Genomic DNA, 22437 nt, shown 5'->3' on the forward strand with positions numbered 1-22437 from the left:
TCAGTACTCAGCCTGGCTGTGTCATGGAAAAGTTCAACAAAGACGGAACGACAGGACAAATACATCCAAAGCACCAATACCACATACCACATTTGTATCTAATAATCTCAATAACTCGTGATACGAAACCAGGTTTCAACACAATTGGATAAGTAGGTTTTTAGACATATGTGCAACTCTAATAAACAACGAATTTGTAATCTCACCCATTTTTGTTCATGACTACAATATACTTTAAAAAAAGGGCCTGTATTTAATGGTTTACTGTCTCTTTAAGAATTACTTGAGGAAGGAGGTGGCTCCGAGTCCGTCTGTTTCCCAGGATTCCCATCTGCACTGACTGTCAGGACCCTGCAGCCGAGCTGTCAAAGCAGAGAGGAGCGATCAATCTCACTAGTATTACTGTTATTAGTATAGTAACATTTTTAGTAATTGTAAAAAAATCCAGGAACAACAGCTGTTTTCAACATTAAACGGAAACCGCCTTCCCCGCACCTCTTACATATAATAACCTTCTACAGTACTATGAACCGAAGACTAACGAGGTAAGAAAATGATTTCATCTCTGCTGTCTGAAGACATGTTAGGCTGGGTAGTCTATACGCAGAAACACTGCAGTGCAATACAGTTTATCCAGCTCTTGTTATAAACCCAATGCCATTTGTCATAACTGGCGTTGTTTAGTTCTGTAAGGGAAAATGCAAACACAAGCAGTCCGGGTTACGAGTACTGTCCACTGTGACATGCGTTATCAGTATGAATACTGTATCTCTGGTACGACTAGTCCATATTTGTTTACAGTACTAATACAAGTTATATCAGTGGTGCCATTTTCGGTATTATATATTGCGATTTGAATGGACACGAATAACGGTATTTTACAGTGTCAAGTTCAACTGCTTGCTAACGACGTTGTACTAATGTAGGAGCAGACATTACATTACAGCTTGGGTTAGTTGTCTGCAGTCAGTAGGCAAGTCTACTGGTTGTTTATAAAATTACTGACGTCGACGATAATAATAAACACATGTTAACGAAGGAAACATTCCACATCATTTATCATCAGCAGCCGCTAGAAACTCGTAATTCAAAACACCTGCAGTGTGGTGTCGAAACTGAAAGAACATTTCCATTAGAACGTGCAGGTGTTGCACGCTGATTACCTGCAGCAGCAGCAGGTGCGCAGGCGTGCCGCGGCACACGTTACCGGGGAGTGGACGTCCTCCGCTGCTCTGCTGTGTGTGTCGCTTCTGAAAATTGGATTGTGTGAACATTTAGTTAAAAATCCTCTACTGAAAATTAGGAATCGATGTACTGCTAATAATCCGAATAGAGACAACGAGTATATACAGGAAATACATGAACTGGACAGAAAATTGAAACGAGCATGTACAGGATCACGTTTTTAAACCTCACGTGACCAATGAACCCATTAAGTACCAAACACATATATACAGAACACAAGCTGTATATATGTAATTTGGTTCATTAACTTTATATTAAAGTTATCATAACAACAATGCTGTTAAAGAGAAAAGTAAAATAACAGGGAGAGGCCAGTTAAAATGCTCAAAAAATGACAAAGTAGACTGTCCTGAAATGAGGACAGTGGCACTTAATGGGTTCTGTACTAAAAGCTGCATCTTTCAGTTACAATGCATATATGAACATTGCATATAGTCTTTGGTAGATGGAAAGAGACAACACATTACTAATGTTTTCCAATGAACAGCACCTGTCTTAACAGTGATCATGCACTTATGAAGAACAGAGGAGCAGATTTCTACAGAATAATAACTCATAGAGGAATGACCCTCTACAGATCCAGTGCAATGCATTGTAATGGTACAGTACCACTTCAATGAATAATAACTCATAGAGGAATGCCTATAGATTTCCACCTAGAAAAGCTCCTCAGCAGCGCCTAGCCGTTCAGCCTCTTCAACCAGACAACAGGCAGTCTGTGTCGGAGCAAGTCATCCCCACAGCCAGCACTTCAAACCAGCACCCAGCCGTTCAGCAACTCCAACCAGACAACAGACAGTCTGTGCCAGAGCAAGTCATCCCCACAGCCAGCACTTCAAACCAGCACCCAGCCGTTCAGCAACTCCAACCAGACAACAGACAGTCTGTGCCAGAGCAAGTCATCCCCACAGCCAGCACTTCAAACCAGCACCCAGGCCCAGCCGTTCAGCATCTCCAACCAGACAACAGGCAGTCTGTCTCAGAGCAAGTCATCCCCACAGCCAGCACTTCAAACCAGCACCGGGCCGTTCAGCAACAACCAGACAACAGGCAGTCTGTCTCAGAGCAAGTCATCCCCACAGCCAGCACTTCAAACCAGCACCCAGCCATTCAACAACAACCAGACAACAGGCAGGCTGTCTCAGAGCAAGTCATCCCCACAGCCAGCACTTCAAACCAGCACCGGGCCGTTCAGCAACAACCAGACAACAGGCAGTCTGTCTCAGAGCAAGTCATCCCCACAGCCAGCACTTCAAACCAGCACCCAGCCGTTCAGCAACAACCAGACAACAGGCAGTCTGTCTCAGAGCAAGTCATCCCCACAGCCAGCACTTCAAACCAGCACCCAGCCGTTCAACAACAACCAGACAACAGGCAGTCTGTCTCAGGGCAAGTCATCCCCACAGCCAGCACTTCAAACCAGCACCGGGCCGTTCAGCAACAACCAGACAACAGGCAGTCTGTCTCAGAGCAAGTCATCCCCACAGCCAGCACTTCAAACCAGCACCCAGCCATTCAACAACAACCAGACAACAGGCAGTCTGTCTCAGAGCAAGTCATCCCCACAGCCAGCACTTCAAACCAGCACCGGGCCGTTCAGCAACAACCAGACAACAGGCAGTCTGTCTCAGAGCAAGTCATCCCCACAGCCAGCACTTCAAACCAGCACCCAGCCATTCAACAACAACCAGACAACAGGCAGTCTGTCTCAGAGCAAGTCATCCCCACAGCCAGCACTTCAAACCAGCACCGGGCCGTTCAGCAACAACCAGACAACAGGCAGTCTGTCTCAGAGCAAGTCATCCCCACAGCCAGCACTTCAAACCAGCACCCAGCCGTTCAGCAACAACCAGACAACAGGCAGTCTGTCTCAGAGCAAGTCATCCCCACAGCCAGCACTTCAAACCAGCACCCAGCCGTTCAACAACAACCAGACAACAGGCAGTCTGTCTCAGAGCAAGTCATCCCCACAGCCAGCACTTCAAACCAGCACCGGGCCGTTCAGCAACTCCAACCAGACAACAGACAGTCTGTGCCAGAGCAAGTCATCCTCACAGCCAGCACTTCAAACCAGCACCCAGGCCCAGCCGTTCAGCATCTCCAACCAGACAACAGACAGTCTGTGCCAGAGCAAGTCATCCCCACAGCCAGCACTTCAAACCAGCACCCAGCCGCGCCAGCCAGTGAAATTCAGCCTCAGCACTCCCTGATATTTAACTAAATGAAATCATGCATGCAGCCTTTCACCGACACATTATCTTCGGTCAGTACCAAACCGAGCGATTTGGATAAAAGGGTATCTAATATCAAGCAAGAGAAACAAAGTTCAGCTCTCTCACTAATTCCTAGAGTTTCTTCCGGTTCCACTGTAACCTCGGTCATTTCATCAGACCCTCCAGATTACAACCTTGCTGTTGTTATTTCAACTGTCCTCCTCTTTTCAAAACAAAGATCTTCGTTTTGGCATTCAGAACCAGAGATAGTTCGTTCTCTCATCGAAAAAGAAATTAGAAAGGTTTCATAGTCAGTCCCTTTTTAGCTCCCCCGTTCCCAGTGTACAGAATGAATCCCATTGGCATCGCCACTGGGAAAATGTCAGGGAAAAGATATTCGGTTCACTTTCAGAAGCATTATGCTGTTCCATTTCTGCTTCATCTTCTTGATGATTTTTTATTGATCTCTCCTCCTTCAGATCCGCCAGCAGAAGAGATTTCTAATCTTAAAAGTTTATTTTCAGAAGTCGGCGTTTTCAGAAGGAAAAACAATCAGCCTCCTGCATTCTCTGGAGTTTCTTGGAATCATTCTAGACACAAAAGTGTGAAGCCAGCCTACCTGAGTCTAAACTCAACCATTTTCGTTTTCTTATTCAGAACTTTCAGATCAGTAAACAATTAGGAAACGCGCACTGCTTTCCTTACTGGGTCATTTCACCTTTGCAATTCGCATTATCCCCCAACGGAGGATGTTTATATCTCGACTACTTGTGCTTGCATCAACAGGAAAAAACCTGGACTCTTACATTAATATCTCCTCAGGAGCTAGGAAAGACATTCAGATGTGGTCTGCTCTTATTCAGCATTGGAACGGCCTGTGTTCTGTGATGATTATTATTATTTTATTTCTTAGCAGACGCCCTTATCCAGGGTGACTTTCAAGATATCACATTATTTTTACATAAAATTACATTATTTTTTTACATACAATTACCCATTTATACAGTTGGGTTTTTACTGGAGCAATCTAGGTAAAGTACCTTGCTCAAGGGTACAGCAGCAGTGCCCCCCACCTGGGTTTGAACCCACGACCCTCCGGCTTGGAGTCCAGAGCCCTAACCACTACTCCACACTGCTGCCTATATTTCAGCACCACACAAACTGGCTTTGTTTACAGGGGCAGCAGTGTGGAGTAGTGGTTAGGGCTCTGGACCGTTGACCGGAGGGTTGTGGGTTCAATCCCCAGTGGGGAACACTGCTGTTGTACCCTTGAGCAAGGTACATTACCTAGATTGCTCCAGTACAAACCCAACTGTATAAATGGGTAATTGTATGTAAAAATAATGTGATATCTGTATAATGTGAAATAATGTATAATGTGATATCTTGTAACAATTGTAAGTCGCCCTGGATAAGGGTGTCTGCTAAGAAATAAATAATAATAATAATAATAATAATAATAATAATAATAATAATAATAATAATAATAATAAAACAATCAATGGTTTTCCAGTACATGACCTCAGGAAATTGAAAATCTATCTCTACATCTAAAATCCACAGCTCTCTTGAAATATACCCCATAGTTGCAGAAGCCCAGCTATGGGGTCATCCCTGGTCTGAGAAATCATTATTATTCTGTTGCAATAATGTAGCTACAGTAGGGGAGAGACGATACACAAGCCACAATACGATATGTATCGCGATACGCAAGCCATGATACGATATGTATCACGATACACAAGCCACGATACGTATCACGATACACAAGCCATGATACGATAGTATCGCAATACACAAGCCACGATACGTATCACGATGCACAAGCCATGATACGATACGTATCGCAATACACAAGCCACGATATGATACGTATCACGATACACAAGCCATAAGACGATACGTATTGCAATACACAAGCCACGATACGTACTGAGATACACAAGCCACGATATGATATGTATCACGATACACAAGCCACGATACTATACGTATCACGATACACAAGCCTCGATACGATACGTATCACGATACACAAGCCACGATACGTACTGAGATATACAAGCCACGATACGATAAATATCACGATACACAAGCCACGATATGATACGTATTGCGATACACAAGCCACGGTGTATCAAAATGATCTAGACAGCATTCAGAACTTGGCAGACACATGGCAAATGACATTTAATAGAGAAAAGTGTAAAGTATTGCATGCAGGCAATACAAATGTGCATTATAAATATCATACTGAAATTGAAGAAGGGAACTATGAAAAAGTCCTAGGAGTTTATGTTGACTCAGAAATGTCTTCATCTAGACAATGTGGGAAAGCTATAAAAAAGCCAAACAAAATGCTTGGATATATTGTAAGAAGTGTTGAATTTAAATCAAGGGACGTAATGTTAAAACTTTACAATGCATTAGTAAGACCTCATCTAGAATATTGTGTTCAGTTCTGGTCATCTCGCTACAAAAAGGATATTGCTGTTCTAGAAAGAGTGTAAAGAAGAGCGACCAGAATTTTTCCTGGTTTAAAAGGCATGTCATAAGCAGACAGGCTAAAATAATTGAATTTATTCAATCTTGAACAAAGAAGACGACGCAGTGATCTGATTCAAGCATTCAAAATCCTAAAAGGTATAGACAATGTCGACCCAGGGGACTTTTTTGACCTGAAAAAAGAACATAAGAACATAAGAAAGTTTACAAACGAGAGGAGGCCATTCAGCCCATCTTGCTCGTTTGGTTGTTAGTAGCTTATTGATCCCAGAATCTCATCAAGCAGCTTCTTGAAGGATCCCAGGGTGTCAGCTTCAACAACATTACTGGGGAGTAGGTTCCAGACCCTCACAATTCTCTGTATAAAAAAGTGCCTCCTATTTTCTGTTCTGAATGCCCCTTTATCTAATCTCCATTTATGACCCCTGGTCCTTGTTTCTTTTTTCAGGACAAAGAAGTCCCCTGGGTCGACATTGTCTATGCCTTTTAGGATTCTGAATGTTTGAATCAGATCGCCGCATAGTCTTCTTTGTTCAGGACTGAATAGATTCAATTCTTTTAGCCTGTCTGCATACGACATGCCTTTTAAGCCCGGGATAATTCTGGTTGCTCTTCTTTGCACTCTTTCTAGAGCAGCAATATCCTTTTTGTAACAAGGTGACCAGAACTGAACACAATATTCTAGGTGAGGTCTTACTAATGCATTGTAAAGTTTTAACATTACTTCCCTTGATTTAAATTCAACACTTCTCACAATATATCCGAGCATCTTGTTGGCCTTTTTTATAGCTTCCCCGTATTGTCTAGATGAAGACATTTCTGAGTCAACATAAACTCCTAGGTCTTTTTCATAGATTCCTTCTTCAATTTCAGTATCTCCCATATGATATTTATAATGCACATTTTTATTGCCTGCAAGCAATACTTTACACTTTTCTCTATTAAATGTCATTTGCCATGTGTCTGCCCAGTTCTGAATGCTGTCTAGATTATTTTGAATGACCTTTGCTGCTGCAACAGTGTTTGCCACTCCTCCTATTTTTGTGTCATCTGCAAATTTAATGAGTTTGCTTACTATACCAGAATCTAAATCATTAATGTAGATTAGGAATAGCAGAGGACCTAATACTGATCCCTGTGGTACACTGGTTCCCTCGCTCCATTTTGAGGTTTCTCCTCTAATCAGTACTTTCTGTTTTCTACATGTTAACCACTCCCTAATCCATGTTCATGCATTTCCTTGAATCCCTACTGCGTTCAGTTTGAGAATTAATCTTTTATGCGGGACTTTGTCAAAAGCTTTCTGGAAATCTAAATAAACCATGTCATATGCTTTGCAATTATCCATTTTCAATGTTGCATCCTCAAAAAAGTCAAGTAGGTTAATTAGACACGCTCTCCCTTTCCTAAAACCATGCTGACTGTCTCCCAGGATATTGTTACCATATAGGTAATTTTCCATTTTGGATCGTATTATAGTTTCCATAAGTTTACATATAATAGAAGTCAGGCTTATTGGTCTGTAGTTACCTGGTTCGGTTTTGTCTCCCTTTTTGTGGATCGGTATTATGTTTGCTATTTTCCAGTCTGTCGGTGCAACCCCTGTGTCAAGAGACTGTTGCATGATCTTGGTTAGTGGTTTGTAAATAACTTCTTTCATTTCTTTGAGTACTATTGGGAGGATCTCATCCGGCCCAGGGGATTTGTTTATTTTAAGAGCTCCTAGTCCCTTTGACACTTCTGCCTCTGTTATACTAAAGTTATTTAAAATTGGATAGGAACAGGTCGGCATGTCGGGCATGTTGTCCGTGTCCTCCTTTGTAAAAACCTGTGAAAAGTAATCATTTAATATATTTGCTATTTTCTTTTCTTCATCTATGATTTTGCCATTTCTGTCTCTTAGACATTTAACCTCCTCTTTGAATGTTCTCTTGCTGTTATAATATTGGAAAAAAATTTTGGAATTGGTTTTAGCCCTCTTAGCAATATTGATTTCTATCTCTCTCTTGGCCTTTCTAACTTCCTTTTTGACTTGTGTTTGCAGTTCCAGGTACTCTTTCTGTGTATTTTGTTTTTGGTCCCTTTTAAACGCTCTGTAAAGTGCAATTTTTCGCTGAATAGTTTTTTTAATTGATCTGTTAAACCATTTTGGTCGTTTTGTTTTAGATTTAGATTTGTCTACTTTTGGGATGTAATTGTTTTGCGCCTCTAGTACTACATTTTTAAAAAACAGCCATCTTTTTTCTGTGGATGTTTTCTCTATTTTACTCCAATCTACTTCTGTTAGTCTCTGTTTCATACCTTCATAATTTGCTTTTCTAAAATTGTAAACCTTAGTTTTAGTCATTACTTTTGGGGTTTTAAAAAATATTTCAAATGAGACCATGTTGTGGTCTGAGTTTGCCAATGGCTCTCTGACCTCTGTTTTAGTTATTCTGTCTTCGTTATTTGAAAAGACTAAATCAAGACATGCCTCCCCTCCAGTCGGTGCCTTGACAAATTGCGTTAGGAAGCAGTCATTTGTCATTTCCACCATTTCAATTTCGTCCGTCGTGCCCGCCGTCAGGTTTTCCCATTTTATATGGGGGAAGTTGAAATCATTTAGTATGGCTTCTCCTTTTCTACACGCATTTCGAATGTCATTGTATAACAGATTATTTTGCTCAGCGTCTGAATTTGGCGGTCTATAGCATGCTCCTATTATTATGCCCTTTGAATTTGTGTCCATTATTCTGACCCACATTGATTCTGCATTGTTTTCTTTGTCCTGATTTAACATCTGGGCTTCAAGACTATTTCATATGTATAGCGCTACCCCTCCGCCTCTTCTGTCCTGCCTGTCTTTCCTATACAGTGTGTACCCACTAATATTATATTCGTCTCCATCACTCTCAGACAACCAAGTTTCTGTAACACCTGTCACATCGTAGTTAGTTGTTAGTGCAGTAACTTCAAGTTCTAACATTTTGTTTCTGAGACATCTAGCATTAAGATAAATATATTTAATAGTTGTCTTACCTGAGTTGTTGCCCTTGTTTTGATGTGGTTTCCCTTCTGTTTTTTTGTTTTGTTGTAGAATGTGCTCCAATGTTCAAGAAAGGTGAAGCCTTCCTGTGTGCACCACGATTTCAGCCATGCATTTTGATTTTGTATTTCCAGCTGTCCATATGGTCCTTTGCAAGGTGCCGGCAGAATCCCAGAAAATACCATAGTTTTGGTCTTGTCTTTTAATTTCCTTCCTAGCTCTCTGAATTTGTTTTGCAGGGTTCTTGGTCTGTCTCTTCCAATGTTGTTTGTATCGATGTGGATGACTACTACCGGGTCGTCTCCTGTTCGTTCTAGGAGCCTGTCCACATTCTCAGTGATGTGCTTGACAGAGGCTCCTGGAAGGCAGCACACTGTTGTAGTAAAGGAGTCCAAACTGCGAACTGAGCTTGCTGTGTTTCTCAATATGGAGTCCCCAACAATCATGACCTCCCTTCTTTTTGCTGCCTGGTCAGCACTGTTTATAGGGTCCTAGATGTTGTTTCTTTCATTCTTTTGATGTTGGTTTTGGTCATCTAAATGTTGAAGTGGCTCATATTTGTTGGATGTCTGGATTTCTGGTGGTTGTGTTTGACAAAGTTTATTTTTTTCCCTGCTTCTGCCTATCTGAACCCAGCTGTTTCGACTCTCTTCCATCTCCCTGGTGTCTTTCAGTCTCCTAAGGGTGCAGACTTCCATGAATTGTGGGTGTGTCAGCTCCTCAAGCTCCTGTTGCTGTCTCATTTCCTCCAGCTCCTTTTCTAGCAGGCTTAATCGCTGAAGCAAGTCCTGGATCGTGCGGCACTTTACACAAACTTGATTGAGCTCAGTTGGGTTTTCTCGGATTTTCCACATCATGCAGTTGTCACAGATTACTGGCTTGAAGACCTTTTTTTTTTTTTTTTTGGAAGTTTAGTTTAGCTTCTGCAGCTGTCAACCTCCTTTCTGCTTCTAACTGCGTTGTACTTGTCCACTCGTACTTCTCCCACGATGTCGCTTCCACACGCTGTCGCTGGGAAGACTGCCTGCCTTTTGTTTGTTTGTGCTGCGGGCTCCGCCCCTCCCCCGTGTCTCAGAACGCCACGGAATTTGAATCAGCTGCTCTGAGTTTCAGCTTGTTATCAGAAAAATACACGCAGCTGTAAGGCTTTAAGCTGCAATGTTTTCTGATTAAAGCAACTCCAGATTTAATTTAAAGATGTAATTCCTCCTTTCTGCTTCTAACTGCGTTGTACTTGTCCACTCGTACTTCTCCCACGATGTCGCTTCCACACGCCAAGGACCAGAAACAAGGACCAGGGATCACAAATGGAGATTAGATAAAGGGGCATTCAGAACAGAAAATAGGAACCACTTTTTTACACAGAGAATTGTTGGAGTCTGGAACCAGCTCCCCAGTAATGTTGTTGAAGCTGACACCCTGGGATCCTTCAAGAAGCTGCTTGATGAGATTCTGGGATCAATAAACTACTAGCAACCAAACAAGCATGATGGGCCAAATGGCCTCCTCTTGTTTGTAAACTTTCTTAAGTTCTTATGAGTGTCCTGTTTTGAATCTGCAGGTTGTGTCTTCATGATGGCCCCAGTGTACCATGTCACTGATCCTGTTTTGAATCTGCAGGTTGTGTCTTCATGATGGCCCCAGTGTACCATGTCACTGATCCTGTTTTGAATCTGCAGGTTGTGTCTTCATGATGGCCCCAGTGTACCATGTCACTGATCCTGTTTTGAATCTGCAGGTTGTGTCTTCATGACGGCCCCAGTGGACCATGTCACTGATCCTGTTTGCCTTTGTGGTGCGGGTGAGGGATGGGCTCCCGCTGTCAGCCTCCACAGATTTTGAACACAACAAGGAGTTACAAGAGCGCAAACAGCAGCTGAAGACTGTATCTAAAGCTTTATCATTGCTTCCAGAAAGAGGCACGGTGAAAGGGAAGGATCTTAACATATAGTACGTTATTTGCAATTATGTTACTATTATTATTATTATTGTTATTATTATTATTATTTATGTCTTTGAACAGGTTTTAAAAGGAATGGATGGCTCAGATAAGTAAACTGGGTTGGGTTGGTGATGGAGTCCCAGCACCACTGTCAACCCTTCCTGAGGGGTCGAGGGCTAGTTGATGAAACACTTAAGACGGGAGGTGGAGGGGAGTGGTGTTGGGACTCCAGCATCACTGTCAACCCTTCCTGAGGGGTCGAGGGCTAGTCGATGAAACACTGAAGACGGGAGGTGGAGGGGAGTGGTGCTGGGACACCAGCATCACTGTCAACCCTTCCTGAGGGGTCGAGGGCTAGTCGATGAAACACTGAAGACGGGAGGTGGAGGGGAGTGGTGCTGGGACACCAGCATCACTGTCAACCCTTCCTGAGGGGTCGAGGGCTAGTCGATGAAACACTGAAGATGGGAGATGCCCCACCCAGCCCATTCCAGACGGCTACCATGCTGAGGCGCTAGGGAGGCCGCAAATAGGCTGATCCCTGGAGCCAGCATTACACTTCAGCCCTCAACACCGGGCCAATAGGAAATCCACATTGCCTGGAGGAAAGGCGCTGAAGGCTCGAATATTACAGTGAAGCTACGTCTTGGTTGGTCCCCACCACTGCAATCTCATTTTATCTTGGTGAAAGATAGCATTAGTATGAAGTAGAAAACAGCTCATGTCATGTAATGAAAATCAAATAACCCTTAACCCAGTCATAAAGCCACTCCACAATCCTCTGCTTTAAGCCCTGAACTCAGTGACAGGGGCTGCTGAGGTCAGGAATGGCATTTGCACTGGAAATGTTGACAAACAGTAATATATGTAGGGGAGACAAATTCTTGTCATTGGCAACCAAGCAAGCAAATAACGTCTTTTTTTATTACTACTGTAACCTAAATCAGTGGAATATGTTGTGCTTCATGTGTTTTTCAGCTTCATCTCCTCAGAGGGTGTTTCCTACATGACAATCTGCTCCAGTAGCTTCTCAGCCGCCATGGCTTTTTGCTTCTTGGAGGATCTCAGATGGGAGTTCAGAGCTTCGTATGACAACACCAGCATTGGCTTGGTCTCCAGACCCTATCCATTTCTGGAGTTTGGTTAGTAGAATAAGACAAAGTTTAACATATGAGCAGCTGTGTTCTATCAAACAACCCCAAACAGTATGTGTGGAACAGTACCTGAATGGAGGAAGAACATGCTGAGTCACAAAACAACAAGCGTGACTGTGACATGCATTCTCTCATCATGGCTGTAAAGAAATAGAACTGCCGTCCAGTGCAGGGGTGTTTCTATGCTGTGGTTTCAATGCATTGCTCTGTAGAGTGTGTCACCGACAGAATAAACAAAATACTTTGTGTGTATTGAATGAATGTCATATTCTAATAGGATGGGAAGCAAATGCTGTTCTCTCTGCTCGCTTTCTTAACGGCTTCATGATCTGCACAGGCCTGCAGTCATTGCAAACCGTAGTACAAGTTCTTTACAGAATGAAATGTAATGTATACCTTTCTTACTTTAAATGGCAGCCTGGCCAGAATTTCACGCTGGCACTAAAACTGTTTCTCATTTTTAAAACACAGACAGTGTTATTCAGAAGATTAAACATCATTACAGCTACAGCAGCTTCCCCTCACTGAGAATGAACCTGGCAGCAGTTGAAGAGGAGCTCAGGGTGAGACCTTCCAAGATCCTGACAGCGGAGGACATGGTGATGCGCAATGGGACAGCTAATGGGCATGCACAGCCTGTCTCAGGGACTGGTACGTGAACAGCCTGTACAGTAAAGTAAAAAGGATGGCACAGCTAATGGGCATGCACAGCCTGTCTCAGGGACTGGTACGTGAACAGCCTGTACAGTAAAGTAAAAAGGATGGCACAGCTAATGGGCATGCACAGCCTGTCTCAGGGACTGGTACGTGAACAGCCTGTACAGTAAAGTAAAAAGGATGGCACAGCTAATGGGCATGCACAGCCTGTCTCAGGGACTGGTACGTGAACAGCCTGTACAGTAAAGTAAAAAGGATGGCACAGCTAATGGGCATGCACAGCCTGTCTCAGGGACTGGTACGTGAACAGCCTGTACAGTAAAGTAAAAAGGATGGCACAGCTAATGGGCATGCACAGCCTGTCTCAGGGACTGGTACGTGAACAGCCTGTACAGTAAAGTAAAAAGGATGGCACAGCTAATGGGCATGCACAGCCTGTCTCAGGGACTGGTACGTGAACAGCCTGTACAGTAAAGTAAAAAGGATGGCACAGCTAATGGGCATGCACAGCCTGTCTCAGGGACTGGTACGTGAACAGCCTGTACAGTAAAGTAAAAAGGATGGCACAGCTAATGGGCATGCACAGCCTGTCTCAGGGACTGGTACGTGAACAGCCTGTACAGTAAAGTAAAAAGGATGGCACAGCTAATGGGCATGCACAGCCTGTCTCAGGGACTGGTACGTGAACAGCCTGTACAGTAAAGTAAAAAGGATGGCACAGCTAATGGGCATGCACAGCCTGTCTCAGGGACTGGTACGTGAACAGCCTGTACAGTAAAGTAAAAAGGATGGCACAGCTAATGGGCATGCACAGCCTGTCTCAGGGACTGGTACGTGAACAGCCTGTACAGTAAAGTAAAAATATATATACTGTATGAAAGTGTAGTCCGGGGAGAACACAGGACTACACCTCCCAGAAGGACACGGGCTGAAAAGCCCTAATTTAATTGTTAATTATTGTTAATTATCACCTGCACCTGGCTGTCATTGTAGTTTAGAGCCAGGTGCAGAGTATTTAAGGAGAGCAGTCAGTCTGCTCAGGGCTGCTGTTGTGTGGAGAGTGTTTTCAAGCACTAACTAAACATAAACAAGAACCTGAACTAAAATTAAATTAGGGCTTTTCAGCCCATGTCCTTCTGGGAGGTGTAGTCCTGTGTTCTCCCCGGACTACACTTTCATACAATACATACATGCACAGTTAGGATAAATATTGTAACACCAGCATTCTACTCTGACGATACTCTGAACATTTCCAAGAATGTCAATGCAATGGCTTTGGATACAGCAAAACCTTCATATTTATATGGCTCCATGTTTCTGAAATGGATTACCAGTGTATTGGTTTATGATATGTCAAAATATGAAAAAGCCACCACTGCCCATGACATATGTTGTACTTAACCCTGCGGTCTCAGTCAGATGCCAGGACACAGTGCCTAATATCTGCTCCTGTGCGGTAGAATCATTTCAATGGAATGCAGATCTTATTTAATTACAAAAAAATAAAAACTCGAGTTCTATTGTGCGTTCTCTGAGGAATTCAATCTACCTCCTTATTATTAACCCCACTGAAGACAGTAAAAAACACAGCAGAGTCAGGTGTGCAGAAGAGCAGGATTGAGATCTGCAGAGAGATAATATATAATATAGAGGGAGGGAGGGATTCTGTTTCATATAGAGGGAGGGATTCTGTTTCATATAGAGGGAGGGATTCTGTTTCATATAGAGGGAGGGATTCTGTTTCATATAGAGGGAGGGAGGGATTCTGTTTAATATAGAGGGAGGGAAGGATTCTGTTTAATAGAGAGGGGGGGGATTCAGTTTAATATAGAGTGAGGGAGGGATTCTCTTTAATATAGAGGGAGGGAGGGATTCTCTAATATAGAGGGAGGGAGGGATTCTGTTTAATATAGAGGGAGGGGGGATTCTGTTTAATATAGAGGGAGGGGGATTCAGTTTAATATAGAGTGAGGGAGGGATTCTCTTTAATATAGAGGGAGGGAGGGATTCTCTGTAATATAGAGGGAGGGAGGGATTCTGTTTAATATAGAGGGAGGGGGGATTCTGTTTAATATAGAGCGAGGGAGGGATTATGTTTCATATAGAGGGAGGGAGGGAGTTATTCAATATAGAGCAAGGAGAGATACTGTTTAGTATTAAAATATATGTTTTCTCTGTCTTTATATATTTTAGTTGTTAATGCCATGTATGTGCTTTGGCAACACAATTCTTTTTTGTTGTCATGCCAATAAAGCCAATTTGAATTTGAATTGAATTGAGAGGTAGAGAGAAAGAAAGAGCTGCCCAGTTGAGCAATATTCTAACTGCATTGCTTTCATGTTCCTGGTATTGTGATCTGCTACTCTTTAGAGGAGAGAGAGAGAGAGAAAGAAAATGAGAAAGAGAGAGCAATATTCTAACTGCATTGCTTTCATGTTCCTGGTATTGTGATATGCTACTCTTTAGAGGAGAGAGAGAGAGAGAAAGAAAATGAGAAAGAGAGAGCAATATTCTAACTGCATTGCTTTCATGTTCCTGGTATTGTGATCTGCTACTCTTTAGAGGAGAGAGAGAGAGAGAAAGAAAATGAGAAAGAGAGAGCAATATTCTAACTGCATTGCTTTCATGTTCCTGGTATTGTGATCTGCTACTCTTTAGAGAGAGAGAGAGAGAGAGAGAGAAAGAAAATGAGAAAGAGAGAGCAATATTCTAACTGCATTGCTTTCATGTTCCTGGTATTGTGATCTGCTACTCTTTAGAGGAGAGAGAGAGAGAGAGAAAGAAAATGAGAAAGAGAGAGCAATATTCTAACTGCATTGCTTTCATGTTCCTGGTATTGTGATCTGCTACTCTTTAGAGGAGAGAGAGAGAGAGAAAGAAAATGAGAAAGAGAGAGCAATATTCTAACTGCATTGCTTTCATGTTCCTGGTGCACTGCAGCTGCAAGTGAAAGAATGGAGCCGGTGACAGGCCTGGGGATCCTCTCTCTGCTTCTCAACATCATGTGTGCATCGCTGAACCTCATCCGAGGGGTTCACCTCATTGAATACACTCTCCAGGTGAGTGCTGAGGGACCTTTCTCACTCCTCTGAGGGGTTCACATTGAATACACTCTCCAGGTGAGTGCGGAGGGACGTTTCTCACTCCTCTGAGGGGTTCACCTCATTGATTACACTCTCCAGGTGAGTGCTGAAGGACCTTTCTCACTCCTCAGAGGGGTTCACATTAAGTACACTCTCCAGGTGAGTGCTGAGGGACCTTTTGTCATTGATCTCATCACAGATACTGTTTTGACCGCACTGTTTAAAAGCCCTTGATTCTGTTTTCTTGACCTCTTCCAGGATGGCAATGAAGGGATCTGGAATGTAGTCGCATTCCTTTTAGCTTTTTTCTGCTGTTTGTGGCAGGTAAGAAATTCTCATTTATTTTTTTATTTTCTTATCACGTTTGTGTTGGGAGGCATAATGCCACTGTTTTTGTTCAAGTGATTTTTCTTATACTTGGTCTTTTAAAGACCAAGTAGTAGCTCCACATGTAATGGTAACAGATTTCTTTATGTTACTATTCTATGATGTTAGCTACCCCCATACCCATCCCCAAACCCATCCCCAACCCCATCCCCAACCCCATCCCCAGCCCCAACCCCATCCCCATCCCCATCCCCATCCCCATCCCCAACCCCATCCACAAACCCATCCACATCCCCAACCCCATCCACAAACCCATCCACATCCCCAACCCCAACCCCATCCCCATCCCCATCCCCATCCCCATCCCCAACCCCATCCACAAACCCATCCACATCCCCAACCCCAACCCCATCCCCAACCCCATCCCCAACCCCATCCCCATCCCCATCCCCATCCCCATCCCCAACCCCATCCCCAAACCCATCCCCATCCACATCCCCAACCCCATCACCATCCCCATCCCCAACCCCATCCCCATCCCCATCCCCATCCCCATCCCCATCCCCATCCCCAACCCCATCCCTAAACCCAACCCCATCCCCAACCCCATCCCCATCCCCAACGCCATCCCCAACCCCATCCCCATCCACATCCCCAACCCCAACCCCAACCCCAACCCTACCCCCATCCCCAACCCCATCCCCAACCCCATCCACATCCCCATCCCCATCCCCAAACCCATCCCCAAACCCATCCCCATCCACATCCCCAATCCCAACCCTACCCCCATCCCCAACCCCATCCCCAACCCCAACGCCATCCCCAACCCGAACCCCAACCCCTAACCCCTATCCCCAACCCCTAACCTGTATCCCCAACCCCAACCCCAAAACCGAGGGAACACAAAGCCACTTTGCAGCTTGGAACTTGGTTTCAGGAGACTAGGTTTCAGACCACTGCACGGCACACCAGGGGAGACTTGTTTTGATACAGCAAAGTTCCCTCAAACAAAGTCTCCCGGTCTCCTGGTCTCCTGGAACCAGGTTTCAAGCCACTGTTCCTGAGAAAGTGGCTTCATGTTTCCTCAGCTTCCTCACCTCTGCCAACCCTGCCTTCTCTCTCTTTATATAAAAAGGCTATTCAGTCCCGGTACCAGATTTTCAGCAAAGCTCAAATGTAGAGGAAAATATGAGTGAAAAAGCAGCTTCAAGCAAGGAAAAAGCAATTTTACAGAAAAGGGATTATAATTCAATAATGCAGCAACAGAACGCTTGCAAACAAATGAATACAAATAAATGAATGAAAGCTTGAGGGAAATGTAAAACAAAACTATTAGACTGAGCCTTGTAGCTGCTTGCTCTTCAGTGCAGCTTATGAACCAGTAAAGTGCTGATTTTACATGAGAATTCACTGTGATTATCTGAACTTTCATGTAACATATACCTGTTATTTGTTCCACAGAGCGTTCTCTGCACAGTGCTGTGCATTGTTGTTGAGTTGTTTATTTCGGAAGGTTTAATAATAATTGTCATATTGCATTGTTATTGCAGTCTTACAGTTTCAGATCGAATTTTACACACACTTTGGTCCCAGTTATTTCTATAATGGAGGTGTCACTGAAGACTCACTGCTGTCCAAACTCTTTGTTTGGCTGATCCTGACCTCTAGTGGCTGTTTTTTTAAAATGACAGTTTTACTTCATGTTCATTTTTTCATTCAAGTTTCTAATAGGATCTCATAGTGAGAGTGTGTGTCAGAAATAGCAGATTGACAGTGCTAGTGATTCATTGTGTTTCTTGTGTTTGATCCTCAGTATCTCATAGTGAGAGAGTGTCAGATTGACAGTGATTCATTGTGTTTCTTGTGTTTGATCCTCAGTATCTCATAGTGTGAGAGTGTCAGATTGACAGTGATTCATTGTGTTTCTTGTGTTTGATCCTCAGTATCTCATAGTGAGAGAGTGTCAGATTGACAGTGCTAGTGATTCATTGTGTTTCTTGTGTTTGATCCTCAGTATCTCATAGTGAGAGAGTGTCAGATTAACAGTGCTAGTGATTCATTGTGTTTCTTGTGTTTGATCCTCAGTATCTCATAGTGAGAGAGTGTCAGATTGACAGTGATTCATTGTGTTTCTTGTGTTTGATCCTCAGTATCTCATAGTGTGAGAGTGTCAGATTGACAGTGATTCATTGTGTTTCTTGTGTTTGATCCTCAGTATCTCATAGTGAGAGAGTGTCAGATTGACAGTGATTCATTGTGTTTCTTGTGTTTGATCCTCAGTATCTCATAGTGTGAGAGTGTCAGATTGACAGTGATTCATTGTGTTTCTTGTGTTTGATCCTCAGTATCTCATAGTGAGAGTGTCAGATTGACAGTGATTCATTGTGTTTCTTGTGTTTGATCCTCAGTATCTCATAGTGAGAGAGTGTCAGATTGACAGTGATTCATTGTGTTTCTTGTGTTTGATCCTCAGTATCTCATAGTGAGAGAGTGTCAGATTGACAGTGATTCATTGTGTTTCTTGTGTTTGATCCTCAGTATCTCATAGTGAGAGTGTCAGATTGACAGTGATTCATTGTGTTTCTTGTGTTTGATCCTCAGTATCTCATAGTGAGAGAGTGTCAGATTGACAGTGCTAGTGATTCATTGTGTTTCTTGTGTTTGATCCTCAGTATCTCATAGTGAGAGAGTGTCAGATTGACAGTGATTCATTGTGTTTCTTGTGTTTGATCCTCAGTATCTCATAGTGAGAGTGTCAGATTGACAGTGATTCATTGTGTTTCTTGTGTTTGATCCTCAGTATCTCATAGTGAGAGAGTGTCAGATTGACAGTGATTCATTGTGTTTCTTGTGTTTGATCCTCAGTATCTCATAGTGTGAGAGTGTCAGATTGACAGTGATTCATTGTGTTTCTTGTGTTTGATCCTCAGTATCTCATAGTGAGAGAGTGTCAGATTAACAGTGCTAGTGATTCATTGTGTTTCTTGTGTTTGATCCTCAGTATCTCATAGTGAGAGAGTGTCAGATTGACAGTGATTCATTGTGTTTCTTGTGTTTGATCCTCAGTATCTCATACTGAGAGAGTGTCAGATTGACAGTGATTCATTGTGTTTCTTGTGTTTGATCCTCAGTATCTCATAGTGAGAGAGTGTCAGATTGACAGTGATTCATTGTGTTTCTTGTGTTTGATCCTCAGTATCTCATAGTGAGAGAGTGTCAGATTGACAGTGATTCATTGTGTTTCTTGTGTTTGATCCTCAGTATCTCATAGTGAGAGAGTGTCAGATTGACAGTGATTCATTGTGTTTCTTGTGTTTGATCCTCAGTATCTCATAGTGAGAGAGTGTCAGATTGACAGTGATTCATTGTGTTTCTTGTGTTTGATCCTCAGTATCTCATAGTGAGAGAGTGTCAGATTGACAGTGATTCATTGTGTTTCTTGTGTTTGATCCTCAGTATCTCATAGTGAGAGTGTCAGATTGACAGTGATTCATTGTGTTTCTTGTGTTTTCTTCACAGTGCTACTTGTATTTGTTCTTCACCTCAGTAAAGAAGCTGCAGTCCTTCCTGGCACTGGCCTTTGTGTTTCTGTGCAATATCTATTTATACGGACTAAGAAATATTTGGCAATTACTCTTCCACACAGCAGTGGCATCTCTTTCTACATGTCAGATTTCTACAAGAAAACTTCAAGAGAAGCTTGACGACTGTGGAGTGTGAAAACTGAAAGAAATCCCAGTGGCTATAAACTAATTCATACTGATTCATGAGCTGGATTACAGAGGTGAATTCAGCCAACACTGAGACTTTTATAACCAATCTGTATTGCAGTCAGTATAGACTAATTCATACTGATTCATGAGCTGGATTACAGAGGTGAATTCAGACAACACTGAGACTTTTATAACCAATCTGTATTGCAGTCAGTATAGACTAATTCATACTGATTCATGAGCTGGATTACAGAGGTGAATTCAGCCAACACTGAGACTTTTATAACCAATCTGTATTGCAGTCAGTATAGACTGATTCATACTGATTCATGAGCTGGATTACAGAGGTGAATTCAGTCAACACTGAGACTTTTGTAACCAATCTGTATTGCAGTCAGTATAGACTGATTCATACTGATTCATGAGCTGGATTACAGAGGTGAATTCAGACAACACTGAGACTTTTATAACCAATCTGTATTGCAGTCAGTATAGACTGATTCATACTGATTCATGAGATGGATTACAGAGGTGAATTCAGTCAACACTGAGACTTTTATAACCAATCTGCAGCGCCTTTTTTACTGGCAATGAAGCACATGCAGTGTTTTCTTAGTGTTCTTGTTTGTGTTCTTGTCTCTCCATGCAGTTCCGTTTTGTTTTCTGAAATGCACTTCTTTTCTGATCTGTATCCAGCATGATTTGCACTGCATTGGTTTAAAATGCTCACAGTCCGATTCTGGGGCTGCTACCATTGCACTGACTGAAACCTCATGCTTTATATTGTATGCTGCAAAAAACAACCTTCTAATTCTACATGTAAGCCAGTGCATGAAAGGAAGGAAGAAGTGTTTAGAATGAAGTCGAAGGTATGTACGAGTCTGGAGGTGTGTCCGGGCATTGCACCAGGACCACTGCTTTGAGCTCTTACAATATCACATGTAAACGAATTACAGAGAATGCTACAGTATTCAAATGTAGTAGAGATGTATGTGCTGGAGAGATAGCATGCTGTCTTGTATTGGCAGCATTTTTCAAAGTCGTTATGAAGTAGCTAATTACTGTATAAATCAACCTCACAGGTAAGATATGGGCTAATTACAGTGCATCAGACCGGTCATCTAGAAGTAATAATCAATTACTGTAGGTTAACAAAATGATTCAGTATTGTGCCTAGTGATAGTACCACCAGCCCCCGTCCCACACAGTCTACACATACAGGCAATATTATTATTTCTTAATTTCTTGTAGTCCTATTTTGGAAAGTCATTTTACCACAAGTGTCTTGTAGCTATAGAAGAGCTGAAAGCACTCCTGATTTCAACATGTGGCCCCGATGGATCTGATAATTATACATGTTTGCAGTGTGCATGTTTCCAGGTGAATGTTAACGTGCTGACTGAGGTTTTCAAAACCTTTTATTTTGACAACATGTTGTAATTTACAGCTCCTACAACTCACTTTGTGGATTATACTGCCCCATAATGAATCAGAGTTTCCTTCACTTTCCTTTATAAGATGCAGGATCTCTCAGTGCATGCCTTGGGGGGCTGCAGAGCCCCGCTGGTAACCGCAGGATACACTTCGTGAAAAGACTGGGTTTTTCATTTGGTGAAGCACAAATTGAAATGAAATTTTGGAAAGTGTCCTTGTTTACCTGTTCTCTTGAAGGCAGTGGTTTGTTGGTGTTACTAGGTACTGTAAGTGTTTCCAGTACTGTTTACAGCTGCAAAGCATGACTCTGTACTGAGGGTTCTGTTTAAAAGGAAACGTACAGCAGGCTGCATTTTGCTGACTTTAACGTTTTCTTTCTCTCAGATTTCTAGCACCTAGTTTAATATAACAAATAATAACAACTCTTGCATTCAAGGTAACTTTCAGCACCTTCTGACATTAAATGAGTTGGTTTTCATTTAATCTCCGTGATGGACATCTTGTATTGATACCCGACACAGGAAGCATTACTAGAGATAATAGATGTTTTTATTTGAGTTTTTACATTATTTTTCTGGCTTCTGGTTTTATGTTTTATTTTTTTGGGCTAGGTCTTTAATGAAACAGCTTCTTTTACCATGCACGGTTAAAAAAATAAGTTGAAGGAATGAAGTTTTAATTTTGTTCTGATGTTTTCAAGCATTGTGAACAGAGCTTCCTGCAATTCCTCACATGTAAATCTCCTCGGGTATTACTGTCAGTATGCAGAGCCTGTTCCAGCGATACAGACACTTCTCTGATCCACAATACACTGCATTGCAAATCTCAGAGCAGCTCTCAGATACAGAGCATCATACCAGAGGAGACACACAAAGAAGGGACAGTAGCATCAGAACTGACAGGTGATGCACCATATCATACCAAAGGAGACACACAAAGAAGGGACAGTGACATCAGAACTGACAGATGATGCACCATACCAGAGGAGATACAGAGAATCATTTCACAATGTTGTTGAAGCTGACACCCTGGGATCCTTCAAGAAGCTGCTTGATGAGATTCTGTGATCAATAAGCTACTAACAACCAAACGAGCAAGATGGGCTGAATGGCCTCCTCTCGTTTGTAAACTTTCTTATG

At 42.5% G+C, this 22437-nt stretch overlaps 1 protein-coding gene across 1 annotated transcript; it reads left to right on the forward strand.

The window, feature by feature from the left end:
* Nucleotides 1–304: 304 nt before the first annotated feature.
* LOC117399422 (vesicle-trafficking protein SEC22c-like) lies at nucleotides 305–21072 on the forward strand. The gene is made up of 7 exons (XM_059023398.1): nucleotides 305–545; nucleotides 10727–10938; nucleotides 11909–12072; nucleotides 12556–12735; nucleotides 15682–15800; nucleotides 16083–16148; nucleotides 19671–21072. Exons 2-7 carry the CDS (start codon nucleotides 10757–10759, stop codon nucleotides 19869–19871), a joined length of 912 nt encoding a protein of 303 aa, XP_058879381.1. The 5' UTR covers nucleotides 305–545; nucleotides 10727–10756; the 3' UTR covers nucleotides 19872–21072.
* Nucleotides 21073–22437: the final 1365 nt, after the last annotated feature.

Source organism: Acipenser ruthenus, chromosome 4 (assembly GCF_902713425.1).
Source record: "Acipenser ruthenus chromosome 4, fAciRut3.2 maternal haplotype, whole genome shotgun sequence".
Lineage (NCBI taxonomy): Eukaryota > Metazoa > Chordata > Actinopteri > Acipenseriformes > Acipenseridae > Acipenser > Acipenser ruthenus.

Excerpts from the sequence above, each read along its gene's own strand:
- LOC117399422 (XM_059023398.1), top strand. The coding sequence starts at position 10,757 with ATGTCACTGATCCTGTTTGCCTTTGTGGTGCGGGTGAGGGATGGGCTC. Across the intron at positions 12,736-15,681 it reads ACAGCCTGTCTCAGGGACTG|CTGCAAGTGAAAGAATGGAG; the intron begins GTACGTGAACAG and ends GGTGCACTGCAG. Across the intron at positions 16,149-19,670 it reads TTTTCTGCTGTTTGTGGCAG|TGCTACTTGTATTTGTTCTT; the intron begins GTAAGAAATTCT and ends TTTTCTTCACAG.